Genomic DNA, 17,594 nt, shown 5'->3' on the forward strand with positions numbered 1-17,594 from the left:
ATATATTTTTTCTGTATATATTTTACTTTATATATTTATATAAATACTTTACATATATAAATATTTAAATACTTTAGACATATATGTACTGTATATTTTTTACTTTATGTATTTTTCTGGACTTTTACAATGAGGAGGAATTAAGGGTTTTACAAATCAAGTTATTTCAGCTTTTTAGGTAGAACAATTTGTACACATCATTTTGAATGATGATCTAGTATCTTGTTGAACAGATATTCATGATTTTCTTGCAATTTCCTTTGTGTTTCCATATTTAATATAGTGGATTCTTAGCCCTCTAGCTTTCCTGTTATTCCCTTGGGTAATACTCCTAGAAAAGCAAGTCCTAGACTTATGGCCATGAATTTTTTGGGGGTTTTTTGGAAACAAAGTCTCATTCAACTGTTGCCCAAGCTGGAGTGCAGTGGCCTGATCTCAGCTCACTGCAACCTTTGCCTCCTGGGTTTAAGCAATTCTCCTGCTTCAGCCTCCCAAGGAGCTGGGATTACAGATGTGCACCACCAAGCCCGGCTAATTTTTTGTATTTTAGTAGAGATTGGGTTTCACCATGTTATCCAGGCTGCTCTTAAACTCCTGAGCTCAAGCAATCTGCCCGCCTCAGCTCCCAAAATGCTAGGATTACAGGTGTGAGCCACTACACCCAGCCTATGGCCATGAATGTTTTAAGGCTTTATTACTCACTCTCACGTCCTTTCCAAGGAGACTTTCCCCTGTTTATTTGCCCACCAGCAGCTCTCTTTCACTCTTCTTTTGCCAGAATGGATTATTCCCCTTTAAACTCTCTGCTGTTTTGCTGAGTGGAAAATGGTTTCTGTAACAGGATGTTAACATGGAAACCCAGCCAAAGTGTTAAGTGGGTCAAGATCAGGTGTAAAGGGGCTGTGTTCCACTGACATATGCATGATACCAGTAATTGCTTTCTGCTCACATCAAGGGTCTAAGGGCAAGGCATTGTCTTGAAGACCGATTCTGTAATCCATAGGATGTTGGGAGCCATTGCTTCCACCAGCCCTGAGTGGATGGAGCCAGGGGTGACCGTGCCTTATCTCACTCCTGATAAGAGACTTCAAGGGGCTGCTGAGAGTGCTAGATGAGAGTCACGCACCCCTGGGAACACAATAGGCCACAGACTTGTAGGCCATGGGATTCTGAAGGGCAAGAGGCAGGCTGTCTAGCTATGGGTGGAAGAGTTGAAAGGGAGGTGGCTCTGTTCTGCAGCCTTCTATTAAGGCAAAAAATAAAATGTGTGAATGTTTCTCTTAGGCATCACCTAAACCCTGTGTGAGACAGTCCTGTCCTACATGGCAGACTGCAGGGGCAAACAGCATCATAGAGAGAGGCTAAAGGTACCGTAAAAATCATAAGGAGCTTTAAACTTTTGCCAAGTCTAGAGAGTAGCAAGCTAGATCACCCTGGTGGTATCAATGAAGCAGGAAGATGAATAAGCCAATTAAATAATGAGCAAAAAACCTAAATAGACATTTTTCAAAAGAAGACCTACAAATGGCCAACAGGTATGTGAAAAGGTGGTCCCCATCACTAATAATCAGGGAAATGCAAATCAGAACCACAGTGAGATATTGCCTCACACTTGTAAGAATGGCTTTGATCGAAAAGATGAAAGGTAACAAGCGTTGGGGAGAATGTGGAGAAAAGAGAACCCTGATACACTGTTGCTGGTGGAAATGTAAATTAGTACGGCCATTATGGAAAACTGTACAGAAGTTCCTCAAATAATGAACCTAGAACTACCATAGGATCCAGCCATTCCAATTCTGGGGATCTACCCAAAGAAAATAAAATCAGTATTTTGAAGTGATACCTGAACTTCTATGTTCATTACAACATTATTCACAATAGCCAAGATACAGAATCAACCTAAGTGTCCAGCAACAGGCGAATGGGTAAAGAAAATGTGGGATAGATACACAATGAAATACTATTCAGCCTTTAAAAATACAAAAAATCCTGTATTTGCAGCAACATGATGTGCCTGGAGGACATTATGTTAAGTGAAATAAGTCAGGCACTGAAAGACAAATACTGCGTGATGTCACTCGTGTGGAATCTGAAAAAAGTTTATCTCATAGAAGCAGAAAGTAGAATGGTGATTACCAGGGGCTGGGGGCAGTGGGGGCAGATATTGGTTAAAGAGCGCAAAGTTTCAGTTAGAGGACTAAGTTCTGGAAGACTGTTGTATAGCAGGATGATGATAGTTACCATTAATACTTGAAAATTGCCAAGAGAGTAGTTTTTTGTTTTTTGTTTTTTGTTTTGAGACGGAGTTTCGCTCTTGTCACCCAGGCTGGAGTGCAGTGGTGGGATCTCAGCTCACTGCAACCCCCGCCTCCCGGGTTCAAGCAATTCTCCTGCCTCAGCCTCCCGAGTAGCTGAGATTACAGGCACCCGCCACGACACCCAGCTAAATTTTGGTATTTTTAGTAGAGATAGGGTTTCACCATATTGGCCAGGTTGGTCTCGAGCTCCTGAGCTCAAGTGATCTGCCCACCTCAGCCTCCCAAACTGCTGGGATTACAGGCATGAGCCACTGCACCTGGCCGAGAGTAGATTTTCAAAGTTCTCATCACAAAAAGTGGTAAGAATGTGAAGTGACGGAAATGTTAATTAGCTTGATTTAGTCATAGCAAAGCATATAACCTATATTAAAACATCACGTAGCACAATATAAATATATGCAATTTTTCATTTATCAACTAAAATATTTTAAAAATTTTTTAATGTTAAAATAATAAAGGAAAGCTCCTGTGAAGCACATATTTATTTTTGTTACATACCAGATTTAATTTTTTATCTCAGCAATAAAATTCAAAATCTCCATCAAATATAATAAAGTGCTATTCCAATGAAAAATGTAATAAAAATGTCAGTCTTCCCCTTTCCTCTCCTACACTCCAGCCCCAGGAGGATCAGAGGCCTCAGTTCATGGTTCTTGGTGAGAGTCACGAAAGGGAGTTGGGGAGGGGAGAAAGAAGCCACTCACACTTCTTCTCACCCACAATTTGCGTGATTATTTGATCATTACTTGAGATGAACATTCTCATTAATAACTTGGTACCCTTTTGTTTTGTTTATAAACAGCAAACATTTATTTCTCACAATGCTGGAGGTTGAGAAGTCCAGGATTAAAGTGCCAACTGATTTGATGTCTGGGGAGGGCCCACTTTCTGGTTCATAGTCGGCACTGTCTTGCTGTGTCCCCACATGGTAGAAGGGTGAACCAGCTCCTTTGAGTCTATTAATAAGAGCACTAATCTCATTAAGGAAGGTTCCATCCTCATGACCCAATCACCTCTCAAATAACTTGGGACTCTTTGAATTACTCAAGCATGAGAAGGAAGATTGTACAAACTGCCTGACTGTTTAAAATTCAGGAACAAGAGAAGAATTAGCCACAAACTAAACATTAAAAGAGAAAAAAAAAAAGAATAGCATGACAATGTAAGTTAATTTGCATTACCTGGGTTGTAAGTTGGGTAATTTTAAAATATTTATTGGACTTTTGTAGTTCTAGTCTTGGTGAATGATATATTCCTACTCTTTCCACATTTTGATACTGGGGTCTTAGTGATTCTCTCGCTGACCTGTGTGATGTGCTTTCATACCTTTGTCATGGGCATCAGTGTTGTCTGAGAGACCGCTCCAGCTTCTCTAGAGCTTTATAAATTAAAGGGGAAGACCTGACGTCAGCACTCACTTTCTATTCTGTTTCTACTCAAAGATGGGATCCAGAAACTTTGACTTTTCCATCTAAGTTCTAAGTTGCATTTGGGCCAAAATCTATGCCTTATCTATGCAACTTTTTTAGCCAGAGTAGCACTTCAGGCCTGCCCAAACTTTCTCCCACTTAGTGGCATAGCCTCCTATTAAATTACTTATTTGACCTCCCAAGTCTTCCAAATTGTCTCCTGATGATCTCCCAGAAAACTACTGCAGGGAGATATATTTAAACTTGGTATTGAAATTACATCTTTAATAATAGAAAATATTTTAAATAGAACCCCAAAAATGGCATCATTAGTTGATATTTTCAGTATTTCATCACAGCAGGAAATATTCAGGGTTATGTTATAAAAGATTCACTCTTTTGGATCTGGGCCTAGATCTATACCTAGCACCATATAAAGCATGTTCAGTGCCAAAATAATTAGGATTGGCACAAAAACACCTTGCCTTAGCTGAAGTTTTTTGTTTGTTTGTTTTTGTTTTTGTTTTTGTTTTTTTTTAGGCGGAGTCTTGCTCTGTCACCCAGGCTAGAGTGCAGTGGCATGATCTTGGCTCACTGCAACCTCTGTCTCCCAGGTTCAAGCGATTCTCCTGCCTCAGCTTCCCCAGTAGCTGGGACTACAGGCGCCTGCCACCATGCTTGGCTAATTTTTTTTGTATTGTTAGTAGAGACGAGGTTTCAGCATCTTGGCCACACTGGTCTTGAACTCCTGACCTCGTGATCCACCCATCTCGGCCTCCCAACCTGCTGGGATTACAGGCATGAGCCAATGTGCCCGGCCTGAGCTGTAGTTTTGACTATGCATGAGTGCATTCATTTTGTCAATCTTCAATGAATTGGGAAATTTCCTGAATTGGAATCATCTTTGATCTACTTGGACCTTCTGCCTCATCCACATCTTGACCAATGCTGATACTCTCTGCTAATAAAGAATAAAAAGTATTATCTGTACCTGTCAACATACAGCAACTGTGTCTGGACTAGACTGATGAGGTCTGGGCCTATCCGGTCAAGAGCATATTTGCTGTATCTTCAACAGTTACCAGATTATTCTCTACACTGCTAACTCAGACTTGTACCTTTTGCCTCTTTCTTTCTTATTTTATTTTATTTTTTTAAGAGACAGAGTCTTGCTCTGTTGCCCAGTCTGGAGTGCAGTGGTGCAATCATAGCTCACTGCAGCCTCAAACTACTGGTCTCAAATGATCCTCCTTCCTCAGCCTCCCAAGTGTAGCTAAGACCACAGAAATAAGCCACCATGCCCTGCTTCCTGTCTTTCTTTATACCAAAGAATCAAGTAGACATTTAGGGAGATTTTATCACTTAAGTTGATTTGACCTTGAAATAGCTCCTTCTGAAGATATCCTATTCATTCATTTGTTAATTCACTCATTCAACAAATATTTGTGATACCAATATTTTATGCCTGGCACTGTCTGCCCGCACCTTCATTTTGTTCCCTAGAGAATTAAAGAAAAATCACATCATAGGACACCTGTGTTACAAGATACATAATGTCTTTGTGAGCAGTCATGTAAAAAATAAAATCATCCCACTCTTGCTTTAAGGCATTAGGGTACCTAATGGTGAGAAACATTTCCCCAAAGGGAGCTGATTTTGCAAATAATAAAGATTAGATGGGCAAAACCAATAAAGCAAGGAGAAGCTGATGCAGGAGGACACAGGAGGTGTGACTGATGGAGGGCATAGCTGGGGCTTGAAATTTCATTAGAGGTAATTCCACAGGAAAGCTGAAATTATTCAATTAGATATTTAAGAAGATTTGATCTTTCTCTCATGAAGAGACACCCTCAGGGGTATTTCACTTATGCTTCAATTTCTTTTACAACTGCTTAGAACATTTTAGATATTTTATTCAAGTCACAGTGGCGTCTATAGTAAGAGATCCTTCGGGAGTGAGCATCAGTTATGATGAATTAGGAAATGAACACATCATGTCACTTTTGTTTATGAAGTCTGACTTTTAAAAATTACTAATATTAGTAGAACAATAAAATTATTATGGTAGATTGTACAAAGATGTGTTCTAATACTATGTACTGGGTTCTTAGCATTTGTAGGAATGTCAGCATCATTCTGTGGTTGGCTCTCTCCTTCGTCTTGACTTTCATACAGGAAACCTTACAGAAATTGAGTAAATAGTATTCCTGTTTGCACCGGTCTCAAATTTTCTGTGTAGTGTGTTTCCTTAGTGATACCAGCTGGACGTCGTTATCCAAAACTAGGGGTGGTAAGTGTAGTGCAAAGGTGATATTTCCAAGGCAAACTCACAGAGGTAGACTTACAATAAGTAATATTTGACAGTCCTCATCCAGTGCATTTACTCAGCATCTAGAACAGATATAATGCATCTTGAGTTTCATGAGACTCAAATATCATGCATATTTAGTGAAAAACAATGACAAAAATTTTCTGGCAATTGGGACTCTACCAGAGGGCTGTGAATGCCTTGAGTTTGTCATGAGAGTCACTAGAATACCCTGAAATAATTGAAGAAATTTGCTCAATTGCAACACTGCTGTCACCACCTTCTATAAATCTGCTGCCCAGATGGACTTTCCATGGTAGCCCAGGCCATCGACTCCTCAGGAAAATGGAAATACTGTGGAAGGTAGGTAAGATGTGATACCCTTCTCCTAGTGACAAAACAATGGAAGATTGGCTCTTGTGAAATGAAGCCAAGAAGATGCAAGAAGTCTGCAGTGTACATGAACAGATTGTTTCAGTTGACAGTAGAATCTGGACATCGTTGAATGTGCCACTAATTCATAATTTCCTTTTCACAAAATGATTTTATTTGGATATATAGATTTTTAAGTTCATTTGGTGACCCTTTTAGAAGGTTTTATTTTCTCCTCTTATTTGTTGAAGATGCTAAAAACTGTGATGACCATTTAATAAAAATTTTTAAATGATTATGTCTCATGCCTATAATCTCAGCACTTTGAGAGGCCGAGGTGGAAGGATCACTTGAGCCCAGGAGTTCAAGACCAGCCTGGGCAACAAAGCGAGAAGCTGCTCTACAAATAATAATAATAATGATAAAATTAGCTAGGCTTGGTGGCTCACGCCTATAGTCCCAGCTACTCGGGAGGCTGAGGCGAAAGGATCAATTGAGCCTAGGAGTGTGTGGCTGCAGTGAACAAGGACCTTACCACTACACTTGCTTCAGCCAGGGTGACAGAGTAAGACCATCTCTGAAAAAAAAAAGTTACCAAGTTTCTTAGCATATTTATTTTATTAGGATATCATAAATACTATGATGCTTGAATTTCAGTAATAATGTTATTACATAATTATTTTTTGTCTAAGAAAATGATCAAAAATTACAACTTGGGAAAAAAGTGCAACGCCCTTGATTTGTAATGTTGTACTTTTACTTATAGTGCCATGGTGTTGATAAGCAGGCAAGAAATGATTGATTTTTTTTTTCAGCCGTTTACCTCTGCAAGAGAACAATGCAAAACAAGGCACGACTGGAGCTCGCAGACTATGAGGCTGTAAGTACCAAGGACCTTCTGGCAAAGATAGTCATAGAATGCACAGCAGTAAGGCCCACAGTCTTTTCTGCGCAGGCTGTTAACTCTTCATTCATGGATCTTTTTCTTTTTTTTGAGATGGAGTTTCACTCTTGTCACCCAGGCTGGAGTGCAGTGGCACAATCTTGGCTCACTTCAACCTCTGCCTCCCAGGTTCAAGTGATTCTCCTGCTTCAGCCTCTGGAGTAGCTGGGATTATAGGTGTGCACTACCACGCCCAGCTAATTTTTGCATTTTTAGTAGAGACTGGGTTTCATCATGTTGGCCAGGCTGGTCTTGAACTCCTGATCTCAGGTGATCTACCCGCCTCAGCCTCCTAAAGTGTTGGGATTACAGGCACGAGCCACCACGCCCAGCCTCATTCATGGATCTGAAGGGTCAGATTTCTAGGGATCTGGCATCACAGTGGGTGCATGAATCCCTGTTTGCTTACTTCCTCTCTTCATTCACATTGCATATGGCAAAACTCTAAATACATAAACTCAAAGTATAAAAGGGAAGCATATCTTATTTTCTAAAATCGACTTAACTGTCGAAATGTCAGATGCATCCTACATAGTGAAGATATCCAAACTCTGAGGATTCAAGACCATTTACCCTGGGAAAGAGTGGGTTTTGCCAAAATTGTATCTGCTGACGGTGATCATCAGCAGATAAAAGTCATCTGCTGTCATTTGTGCAGATGGTTGCTATGTTAGATTTTCTGAATTCAAAGCACTGTGTAGGAATAGGTTGTGGGCCGCCAGGGTGTGCCATGTATTGTCAGGAACTGAATAGGCTGATTGCATGCGTAGTAGGAATGTACTGATGTTCTGTTCCTCTATAAAGTGGGTACCGAAAAATCCAGTGGGTTCATCTGAGCACCTCCTTATGTACTAGGTAATTTTAGTATTTTGCAGATACATATTGGGTTTGTAGTCCTGTTCTCCAAAGTCAGTAATTCAAAAAATCGATATTTGTAACAGGTTTTTCTGCTTCCTTTAAGACTGCCAATATGAAGATGAGCTGAATTCAGGGAGCATGACTTATCATTGAGAACCACAGTACACTTAGGGCTTTAGAAACTCTCTATTTGTTTCCTTGACAAATACAAGTGGTAACTAAGCTAGAAGAGAGCAGTGACAATGAACACCGAATGTCTTCACCTGGGGTATGTTTTTCAGGAGAGCCTGGCCAGGCTGCAGAGAGCATTTGCCCGGAAGTGGGAGTTCATTTTCATGCAAGCAGAAGCACAAGCAAAGTGAGTCCTTGTGAGTCGTTTGGAAGATTTGTTCCAGTTGTGGCCTTTTTGTCCAGAGAGGCACTACAATTAATACTAAATGTTATCTATTGTTACTGTGTTGACAGAGTGGACAAGAAGAGAGACAAGATTGAACGGAAGATCCTTGACAGCCAAGAGAGAGCGTTCTGGGACGTGCACAGGCCCGTGGTAAGCAAGCATCGCACTCTCGTCTTGAATCCATCTTCTCCGTCTGTGGGAAGTGAGGGGTGCCCTGCCAAAGTAAGGGAAAGACTGTAGTGACCCCATGCACGCTCCATGGTATCTTGGTGAATTCATTAAGAAAAGATCACCACTTTCGTGTAGGATGACTAGACCTCAATAGCATCGTATTTAATTTATAAAACCATGCATTTTCCCACCACGATATCGCTTGCTTACTCTCTTGCTATTTGAAGGTATCTGATGCTTCTGTATACATTTGAAAGAAAAACTACTGCAACAAAACAGTTTTTCATGTTTTACTGTTTACATTTTTCTGGCTTCATAGTACAAGTGTGATTCCTGCCCTGATTTTCCTTCCCTCCCTTCCTTCCTTCGTTCCTTCGTCCTTCCCTCCCTCCCTCCTTTCTCTTTCTTTCCTTTTCTTTCCTTTTCTTTTCTTTCTTTCTTTCTTTTCTCTTCCTTTCTTTCTTTCTTTCTTTCTTTTCTCTTCTCTTGTTTTCTTTCTTTCTCTCTCTCTCTTTCTTTATGGGATCTGGCTCTGTGGCCCAGGCTGGAGTGCAGTGGCATGATCTTGGCTCACTGTAACCTCTGCCTCCCAGTTCAAGCCATCCTCCCACCTCAGCCTCCCAAGTATCTGGGACAACAGGCATGTGCCACCAAGCCTGGCTAATTTTTTGTATTTTTGATAGAGATGGAGTTTTGCCATGGTGCCCAGGCTGGTCTTGAACTCCAGAGCTCAAGCAATCTGCCTGCCTCAGCCTCCCAAAGTTCTGGGATTACAGGCATGAGCCACCGTGCCCAGCCTGATTTTCTTTCTTAAAACCTATTAGTAGCCTGCTTTGGTTGTTGACTTTCACAGACTTACATTTCCTGTGGCTCAAATTCAAATCAGCTCACACTTTTAATGACATAACATTGGATCTCTAATAACTTAGCTGGCTTTCTTCCTTATTAATGTTAAACTACGTGCCTCAGAGTAATATTAATAAATATCCTTAATTAATACCAGAAAACTTTATGGATGAAATTAAACAGTGGTTACCAGCAACTATAAGACAACCTCGTATATTTCCTTCTATTTTGATGCTGTATCATTTTCTTCTGTAGATTTATTTAAATACAGACAAGGCAGTAGAGAATAATATTTATGTAAGTATTATTAGAATAAATAATAGGTTCATAGCATGAAAGACAAATCAAGATTGATAAGAATACCTTACAATTTTCTCTCAACTACCTTCAGAGTCAGACCAAAATAGAAAGTCTCCAAAGGTTTGTTTATATATGTACATATTTCAGCTTCAGATAGCGATGCAATTGTTAAATGCTATATTGAATTTGTTCTCTCTTTTGAATTCTGGAAAGATTCAAAGAGAATCAACTGAGAATTAACTGGCTTTGCTACTGAAAATTCAGTGTGAGTTTTATTGTTCATGAAGAAAAAGGATTATGAGGTCAGGTGCATAGCTATTGCAAGGACATTAAGTAGGATTTTTATTTTTTTGTTTGTTTTAAGCAACCTCTAGAAACCAGTCAATGTGTTATGTTCCTGTGCTTATCCACTTTGTCCCCTGGACATCTGGTGGCTCATCTCTAGCCTCGTTTAGCTTCCATGACCTGGATCCTCCTGGCAACCCAAAAGGACTCACACCATGCCAGCTCCCCTGCACTGCCCACGTCTATTTCATGCTCTGAGACTCTCATGCTCACAGAGATGACACATGATCCCACCTCAAACACTCCCCTGCTCCATTGCCTCAGCCCTTTGTGTGCCTCTGTTGGAGGCAGAATCTGATCACAGTTGTCTTTCCCTCTATCCAGTGCAAGTCAGGCGCTAGTCTTTCGTGTCTCCCACCAGCAAGGAGCACATATGAGTGTTATCCAAGAGGCCTCCACCACATCCTTCACTAGGCTTCCAACTAGAAAGTCATCCCAAGGAGGATCTGGAGGCAGAAACCACCCAGAAGCCACTGGCTCCATCTCCCTTGTTGAACTTTTTTTTTTTTTTTTGAGACGGAGTCTCGCTCTGTCACCCAGGCTGGAGTGCAGTGGCTCCATCTCGGCTCACTGCAAGCTCCGCCTCCCGGGTTCACGCCATTCTTCTGCCTCAGCCTCCCAAGTAGCTGAGACTACAGGTGCCCACCACCATGTCCGGCTAATTTTTTGTATTTTTAGTAGAGATGGGGTTTCACCGTGTTAGCAAGGATGATCTCGATCTCCTGACCTCGTGATCCACGCGCCTCAGCCTCCCAAAGTGCTGGGATTACAGGCGTGAGCAACCGCGCCCGGCCGTCATCGCTTATTTTCTAGAGGAAAATAGAGCTTCGGGTTGTCATGAGCCTCTGAGAATGGCGTTCGCCTAAAACCAATCCTACCTTCAACCATTTCTTTTTCTTACATTATAACTTCCTGTATTACTTTAGAGGTAATCCCTCTTGGCATTTTTAAAATTTAAACATTTTGAAGTGATCTCAGGCACTTGCGAAATGCTGACACTTGTCCAAAGGCTGTGTCTGCCATACAGGTACTGGTGTTTATCTTGTTTTTAGCCTTTTGGGTCCTTACTGTGAGTTAATAGACAAAGATGATGATGACAGGGACATTAACAGAAAGGTTCTCCTAAGAGAGCTCCTATGTTATTTTCTCAGCCAAACACACAAGCTCTATCTCTATTTGCTGGCTGTAGTGTTAGCTAAGCAATGACAAGAACTTTCTAAGGTAACTAGGCCCCCTCAAGAAAAAGTGGCATAGGGGAAAACAGCAATATTGTGATAATTTCTAAGAATGTCTACACTTTTACATTTGTCCCTAGAAATGAATTCTGCAGTTGTCATAATCAATCCTAATATATTTAGACCCTAAATCCTATATCCCAGAGTTAAAGTGAATAGGTATTTCTATAGCTCAGTTTCTTCTTCATAGTCTGTCCTGACTGTGGCTGTAATGAAAGACTCTTTGTACCTTGTAGTATTCACTGTAAAATTTAAGTGTCTTCTAGACAGGATCTGTGAAGCTAGGAAGCTAGGTCTTCCATGTTAACACCAAATTATTGCCACCTGAGCAATGTAGAATCCCAGACCACGTGTAGGAAAATACCAGAGAGTATCTCAAACTGTCCGGAGGCTTAATCTGGTACGGCCTGGGGCCTGATATTGCATACCGCCCCTCACCAGAAGATGTGCATATCTAAGAGACTGTCCTATTGTGTACACTTCCAGTTTCTATTATGTCAGCCAACAACCAGTAAAAAAGGGAATAGGGAGACCTGGGGCAGAGTGGGAAGCAGGTGGGCTTTGGAATCAGATAGACATGAGTCCGTTATTTACGAGGCCCACCTTGCACAGTGATTTGCCCTCCTGAGATTCAGCAGTCTTACTTATAAAATGGAAATATATCTACCTACCTTGCAGTGTTAGTTGAACATTAAATGAGATTATATGGTAAAAGCAGCTAGCAAATCACTTTAGCATCTCACTTGACAGGTGAAAGACAATAAATTTTCAGCTTTCTTCGTGAAAAGAAACAGAGAGTAGCAAAAAAAAGGAAAAAGCAAAAAAAAATGGAATATGGAAACAGATAATGCAAATGCAGCTCCTGTACTTCATGGTTTTAATGACATCTGTGAATCTCACAGAGGACAATCAAGGAGCATCACAACCTTTGTCTTCAGTTCTGAGGTCCTAACCAGAATAACTCTGAAGACCACTCCCATAGCCATCTCTTTTTTCCTCCAGGCTTATCATTCCACTCTTCCATTTAGGGATACCTTGCATGAAATAGTCTGACCTTGACTTAAGGCTGATGTGGTCACCATGGTGTTAATGCTAATCTATGACCCCTCTCTCTTAGTACCCTTTATTTTTGAACTCTTTTATTTCCTGTATGCTTGCATTTTTATTTAAGCCTTTATTCTGGAATGTGGGATCTGTCCTCTAGGTGCAGGAACCCAAGACTTAGAACAAAGCAGCCTTTCTTTGTCTTTATCAACCTGTTTACCTGAAATAAGTCAGACTGTTGACTTTCCTCTTCAAAGGGATGGTTCCTTTACCCACCTATGAAACTTTTTGAACTGTGTGGGGAATACTTTTATCCCCAACATTTTTGTTATTTAAATATGTAAGTCCTGGAGCCATCTGCCAATGCAATGACTAAAACATGTTTCCTTCAAAAGTTGAATCTGAAACTCGTGAAACAGGGCGTTGCCACCCTTCCATAATATGGAACATGGATCATGGGATACATGTGGATATAATATGGAAAGGTATCATGTAATGATACCTTTTATTCTATATCAGTATGTGCCAGATATTATACTAAGGCCAGTCATAAAAAGTGGACTAAAACACACTCCTTGATTCCTAAAACTCGTAGTCCAGTGTCGCATTTTATGAACATAGTCATTAACACAGCAGGATGAGTATGACTGCACCATTTGTTTTCTGAAGGGAGATACAGATGCTCATGTTGTTTATAGGACGTACTCAGGTTCAGAGCTAGCGGTGGGAGAGCCAGGCCTGGAACTAGGGGGTGGTGTGGGTCCAGGCAGATAAGTAGCTCCAGCAAGAATGAGATCCTGACTTTATGTATCTATCCTGCAAAAAGAAAGAATAAATAGTTAGAATGCAATAGTCCGCAGAGGATATAGCTGTATTTATAGGTGTCTTATTATATTTTACTCATGGTTTTCATATGTCCTTTTGCTTTTGAAAAAATAGCTGTATTTATAGGTGTCTTGTTGTATTTTAAAATGGTTTTCACATATCCTTTTGCTGTTTTTAAAAGTCCAGAGTTCAGGGCATTTTTCATATATTATAGACCACACACCCCTGACCTAGGGGAATCCAACTAACACGTGTAGAATACCCCTGCCAGGGATGTTTATACAATATACACCCTAGAGGGCTATTGCCAACAGGGCTGCCTGATAAGTCCTATCTTCAATGTTTAGATATGATAATATTGTGTAACAACCTACATATGTTATTATTTCAAAAAGGATCTAAATTTTTATTTTTATTTATTTATGTTTTTTAAAACAGAATCTCACGTTGTCGCCCAGGCTGGAGTGCAGTGGTGCGATCTTGCCTCACTGCAACCTCCACCTCCCCGGTTCAAGCAATTCTCCTGCCTCAGCCTCCTGAATGGCTGGAATTACAGGCGCGTGCCACCACGCCCAGCTAATTTCTTATATTTTTAGTAGAGACGGGGTTTCACCATGTTGGCCAGGCTGGTCTCAAACTCCTGGCCTCAGGTGATCCTCCTGCCTCAGCCTCCCAAAGTGCTGGGATTATAGGCATGAGCCACTGTGCCCGGCCTAAAATTTTTAAAATATATAAACTATATTTAAGCCTGGGCAACATAGTGAGATTCCATCTCTACAAAACATTAGCCAGGTATGATGGTGCATGCCTATAATCCTAGCTACTCAGGAGGCTGAGGCTAAGAGGATTCCTTGTGGCCAGGAGTTCGAGGTTGCAGTGAGCTATATCATGCCACTGCACTCCAGCCTAGGTAGCAGAGTGAAACCCTGTCTCTAAAATACACACACACACACACGCACACACACATATTTAGTTTACAGAAATTATTCGTAAAAAAAAAAGAGATAAGAAAGTAGGGTCTTATTTTTGTTATGGTTTTTCAGAAGGTTAGTTGAAAAACTATGAAGCAATCACTATCAATTTTAAAAGTCTTGAGATTGATATTCCCATTAGAATAAAAAGCTTAAATATCACAGATCTGTGACACGATCTAACTGAAAGACTTTTAAGTTATGTAATTATATTTTCCTGAATCGATTTGCCTTCATAAATATATAAAGTATCTTTATTTTCAAAAGCCAGAAATGGAGTTATCCTAACAGCATTTTTGTTGAATGTTTTTCATTTTGTTTTCCCTTTCACAGTTCTGCTATTACACCTTTCAATAAAAAAAACCCAGATAACATCTGATCCTTCTAAAGCTTTTAATTCAAGTAAAGGTGATATGCTACCTTGCCTTTTGAATACTTTTATTTGGTCCGATTTGACACGAGCATTTATTATTCCAACCTCAAGAATGGATTGGAAGCCATTAGCCAGAAATGTAGTGAGGAAAGGGAAATTTGAAATAACAGTTCAGAATCTTTAAAATATACTTAAAGTCAATTTAATGTAAAATATGATATGTTATGTGCATTTTACCTAGAGTATAGAAAATATACATAATATGATTTTTTTCCTTTCAAAAAACCATGAGGTCACTTTTAGGTCAGATTGACACAGAATAATCATTCTAGTACTTAATATCTCTATAAAATAAAGTTAGCCTCCTAAGTATGTCAACATTTACTCCAGAAAAAAAAATTAAGGTCATAACACTAAAAAGGACTCTTCACTTACTAAGGACTCCAGACAGAATTGCCAGAAACTAACTACTGAAGAATATAGTGGGAGAAATACACCAAATTGTAGTATGACAAAGATAATACAGTATTTGGGTTGACTTGTGTATTTAATGTTTCAATAATTTAATGAAGCCCCACACATATACACACACAAAGAATAATGCATTAGTAGCTTGTATTAACAGGATTTTAACATCTAGCTAAATTGCAGTGAAACTTCTACTTGTCAAAGTGCTGAAGAAACTCAATTTTAGCATTTTGTGCCCAATCCTCTGCACCATACTTTAAAAAGAATGTGGATGAGCTGGAGTTAAGAGGTGAATGGATGGACGGTAAGGAGGCAAACTAAAAAAAAGCAAGAACAAAAAAAATTGTGAAATTATTAATAAGATTAGTGACCCTAGGAATGAGAAGTCCCATGGAAAGTGTCTTCCTATTTTGAAATGTTATTAAATAGAGTTGGAATAAAGTTTATTGGTTTACCACACATTGGGTTCTGTATGACTACTATGAAAATGACTGGAAAATAAAATATCAATATAAAAGCTTCCTAATACTCAAAGCTATCTAAAGGTCATTGCCAACTTCTAATGATGCAAATGATAAATTCAAGTAGATTAGAAGTCATGAGCCAGAAACAGAATGGAGAAAAGGCAATCACTGGATAGAAAATGAGATTCATAATTTTAGACTTCTTTCCAGCACTGAAGCAATAAGAATTAGATCACCTTCTTTGCTTCCCCAGTCTATTAGTTTAGGGTTGAATGCATGCCAAGCATTCAACAAAGACGTCACGGATAAAAATGCTTAAGCAGAGAAATGGAAATGTACTTCATCAGAATGTTCAATATAGAAACAATAATCATTGAATTCTTCCTGACTTCAATTTAAGCAAATCCTAATCACAAAGTAGTGAGAATAGTTGATTTATTTATGCTTTTTAAAACCAATATATAATCAGCATTTTGTAGCATTTTCGTTGACCCTGACCAGATCACTTGTTTTAACATCTGTCAGACCATGATCTCTTGAAGAGCAGAAAGTCTGTCTTCAATTCCCTATCTTAAACCTAACATTTTGTAGCATACAACTTAATGCAAAATATTGAGTCTGAGTAGTTGAGAAAATGGTGGACATATGAAATTTACAAAGGATTTTGCTAAGGGTTCGTAGCAGATTTGGAACAGTGAGTTTGTTTTAGGGCATGCTGAGTGTGATGACATGACATTCAGATGGAGCGAGATCTTGTCAATAGTTGTAGACATGAGACCAAAATTTGAGGGATGTTTTGGGATGTAGAATTGATTCTGAAACTCATTAAGCTAAAGGTAATAGTTAAACCCTGATACAAGGTCAGTTTGAGGAAGGCATAGAGAGTGAAAGAGGATTTGTTATTCATTTGGAAGGTCTCTTGTCTTTCTTCTATCTTGCCTGTAGTCCCATAAATGTCCCCACATATCTATTTTTCTTCAAATAAATTTGTATAGAATAGCCTGGCGAAGCAAGCGTGTGTGTGCCTGTGTGTGTACAAATCCATTAAAATATGAAGTTAAATGTGAACAGTGATCAAAAGAAAGCTGGAGTAGCTAGATTAATTTCAGACAAAGCCAACATCAGAGCAAGGAAAATTATCAGAGATAAAGAGGAATATTACATAATGATAAAAAGATCAATTCTTCTTAAAGACATAATAATATTTGATGTCTATGCATTTAAAAACAGAACATCAAAGTATGAGGCAAACACTGAAAGAAGTACAAGGAGAAATGGATAAATACGCTATTTTATTTTGAGACTGTAATACCCCTCTATCAGTAATTTACAGTTCAAGCAGGCAGAAAATCAGTAAGGAACTAAGAACAAGGTTTAACTGAAGTTCACCGTCAATCAACTGGATCTAACTGACGTCTATAGAATACTTAATACAACAGCAGCAGAATACACGTTCTTCTCAAGCTTCCATGGAGCACTCACTAGAAGAGATTGCACTCTGTGTCAAAAAACACACCTTAACAAATTTAGAATAGAAATCACACAAAGTATGTTCTCAGACCAAAATGATATAAAACTAGAAATCAGAACAGCTAGAATATCTCAAAATACTAGTAGATAAACAACACATTTCTAAATAACACGTGGGTCATAGAAGCAGTCTCAAGAGAAATATAAAAATATTTCAAACTAGCTTAAAATAAAAATATGCTTTATCAAAATTTTTAGGATCCAGTGAAAGCAGTGCTTAGAGAGAAATTTATAGCATTGAGTACATGTACTAGAAGAAAGAAAGATCTAAAATTAGTAATCTAAACTTCCACATTTGGAAACTAGGAATAGGAGAACAAGTTAAATCCAAAGTAAGCAGAAGAGAAGAAATGATAAAAATTAAAGCAGATATCAGTGAGAATGGCAAGAGAATATAGAGAAAATCAATAAAATCAA

General features: G+C 39.2%; 1 protein-coding gene across 10 annotated transcripts in view; it reads left to right on the forward strand.

Annotated features, from left to right (window-relative positions):
* RGS7 (regulator of G protein signaling 7) overlaps nt 1-17,594 on the forward strand; it is a 591,371-nt gene that overhangs the window by 489,261 nt on the left and 84,516 nt on the right. For 9 of the 10 annotated variants that reach the window (XM_034949698.4, XM_034949699.3, XM_034949703.4 and 6 more), the window contains 3 exons: nt 7,223-7,287; nt 8,490-8,566; nt 8,674-8,755. In XM_034949698.4, coding sequence (XP_034805589.3) covers nt 7,223-7,287; nt 8,490-8,566; nt 8,674-8,755 — 224 coding nt within the window. Of the gene's footprint in view, nt 1-7,222; nt 7,288-8,489; nt 8,577-8,673; nt 8,756-17,594 lie in introns of all 10 variants that reach the window. The other variant, XM_034949733.3, reaches the window with a different exon arrangement.

Source organism: Pan paniscus, chromosome 1 (assembly GCF_029289425.2).
Source record: "Pan paniscus chromosome 1, NHGRI_mPanPan1-v2.0_pri, whole genome shotgun sequence".
Taxonomy (NCBI): Eukaryota; Metazoa; Chordata; class Mammalia; order Primates; family Hominidae; genus Pan; species Pan paniscus.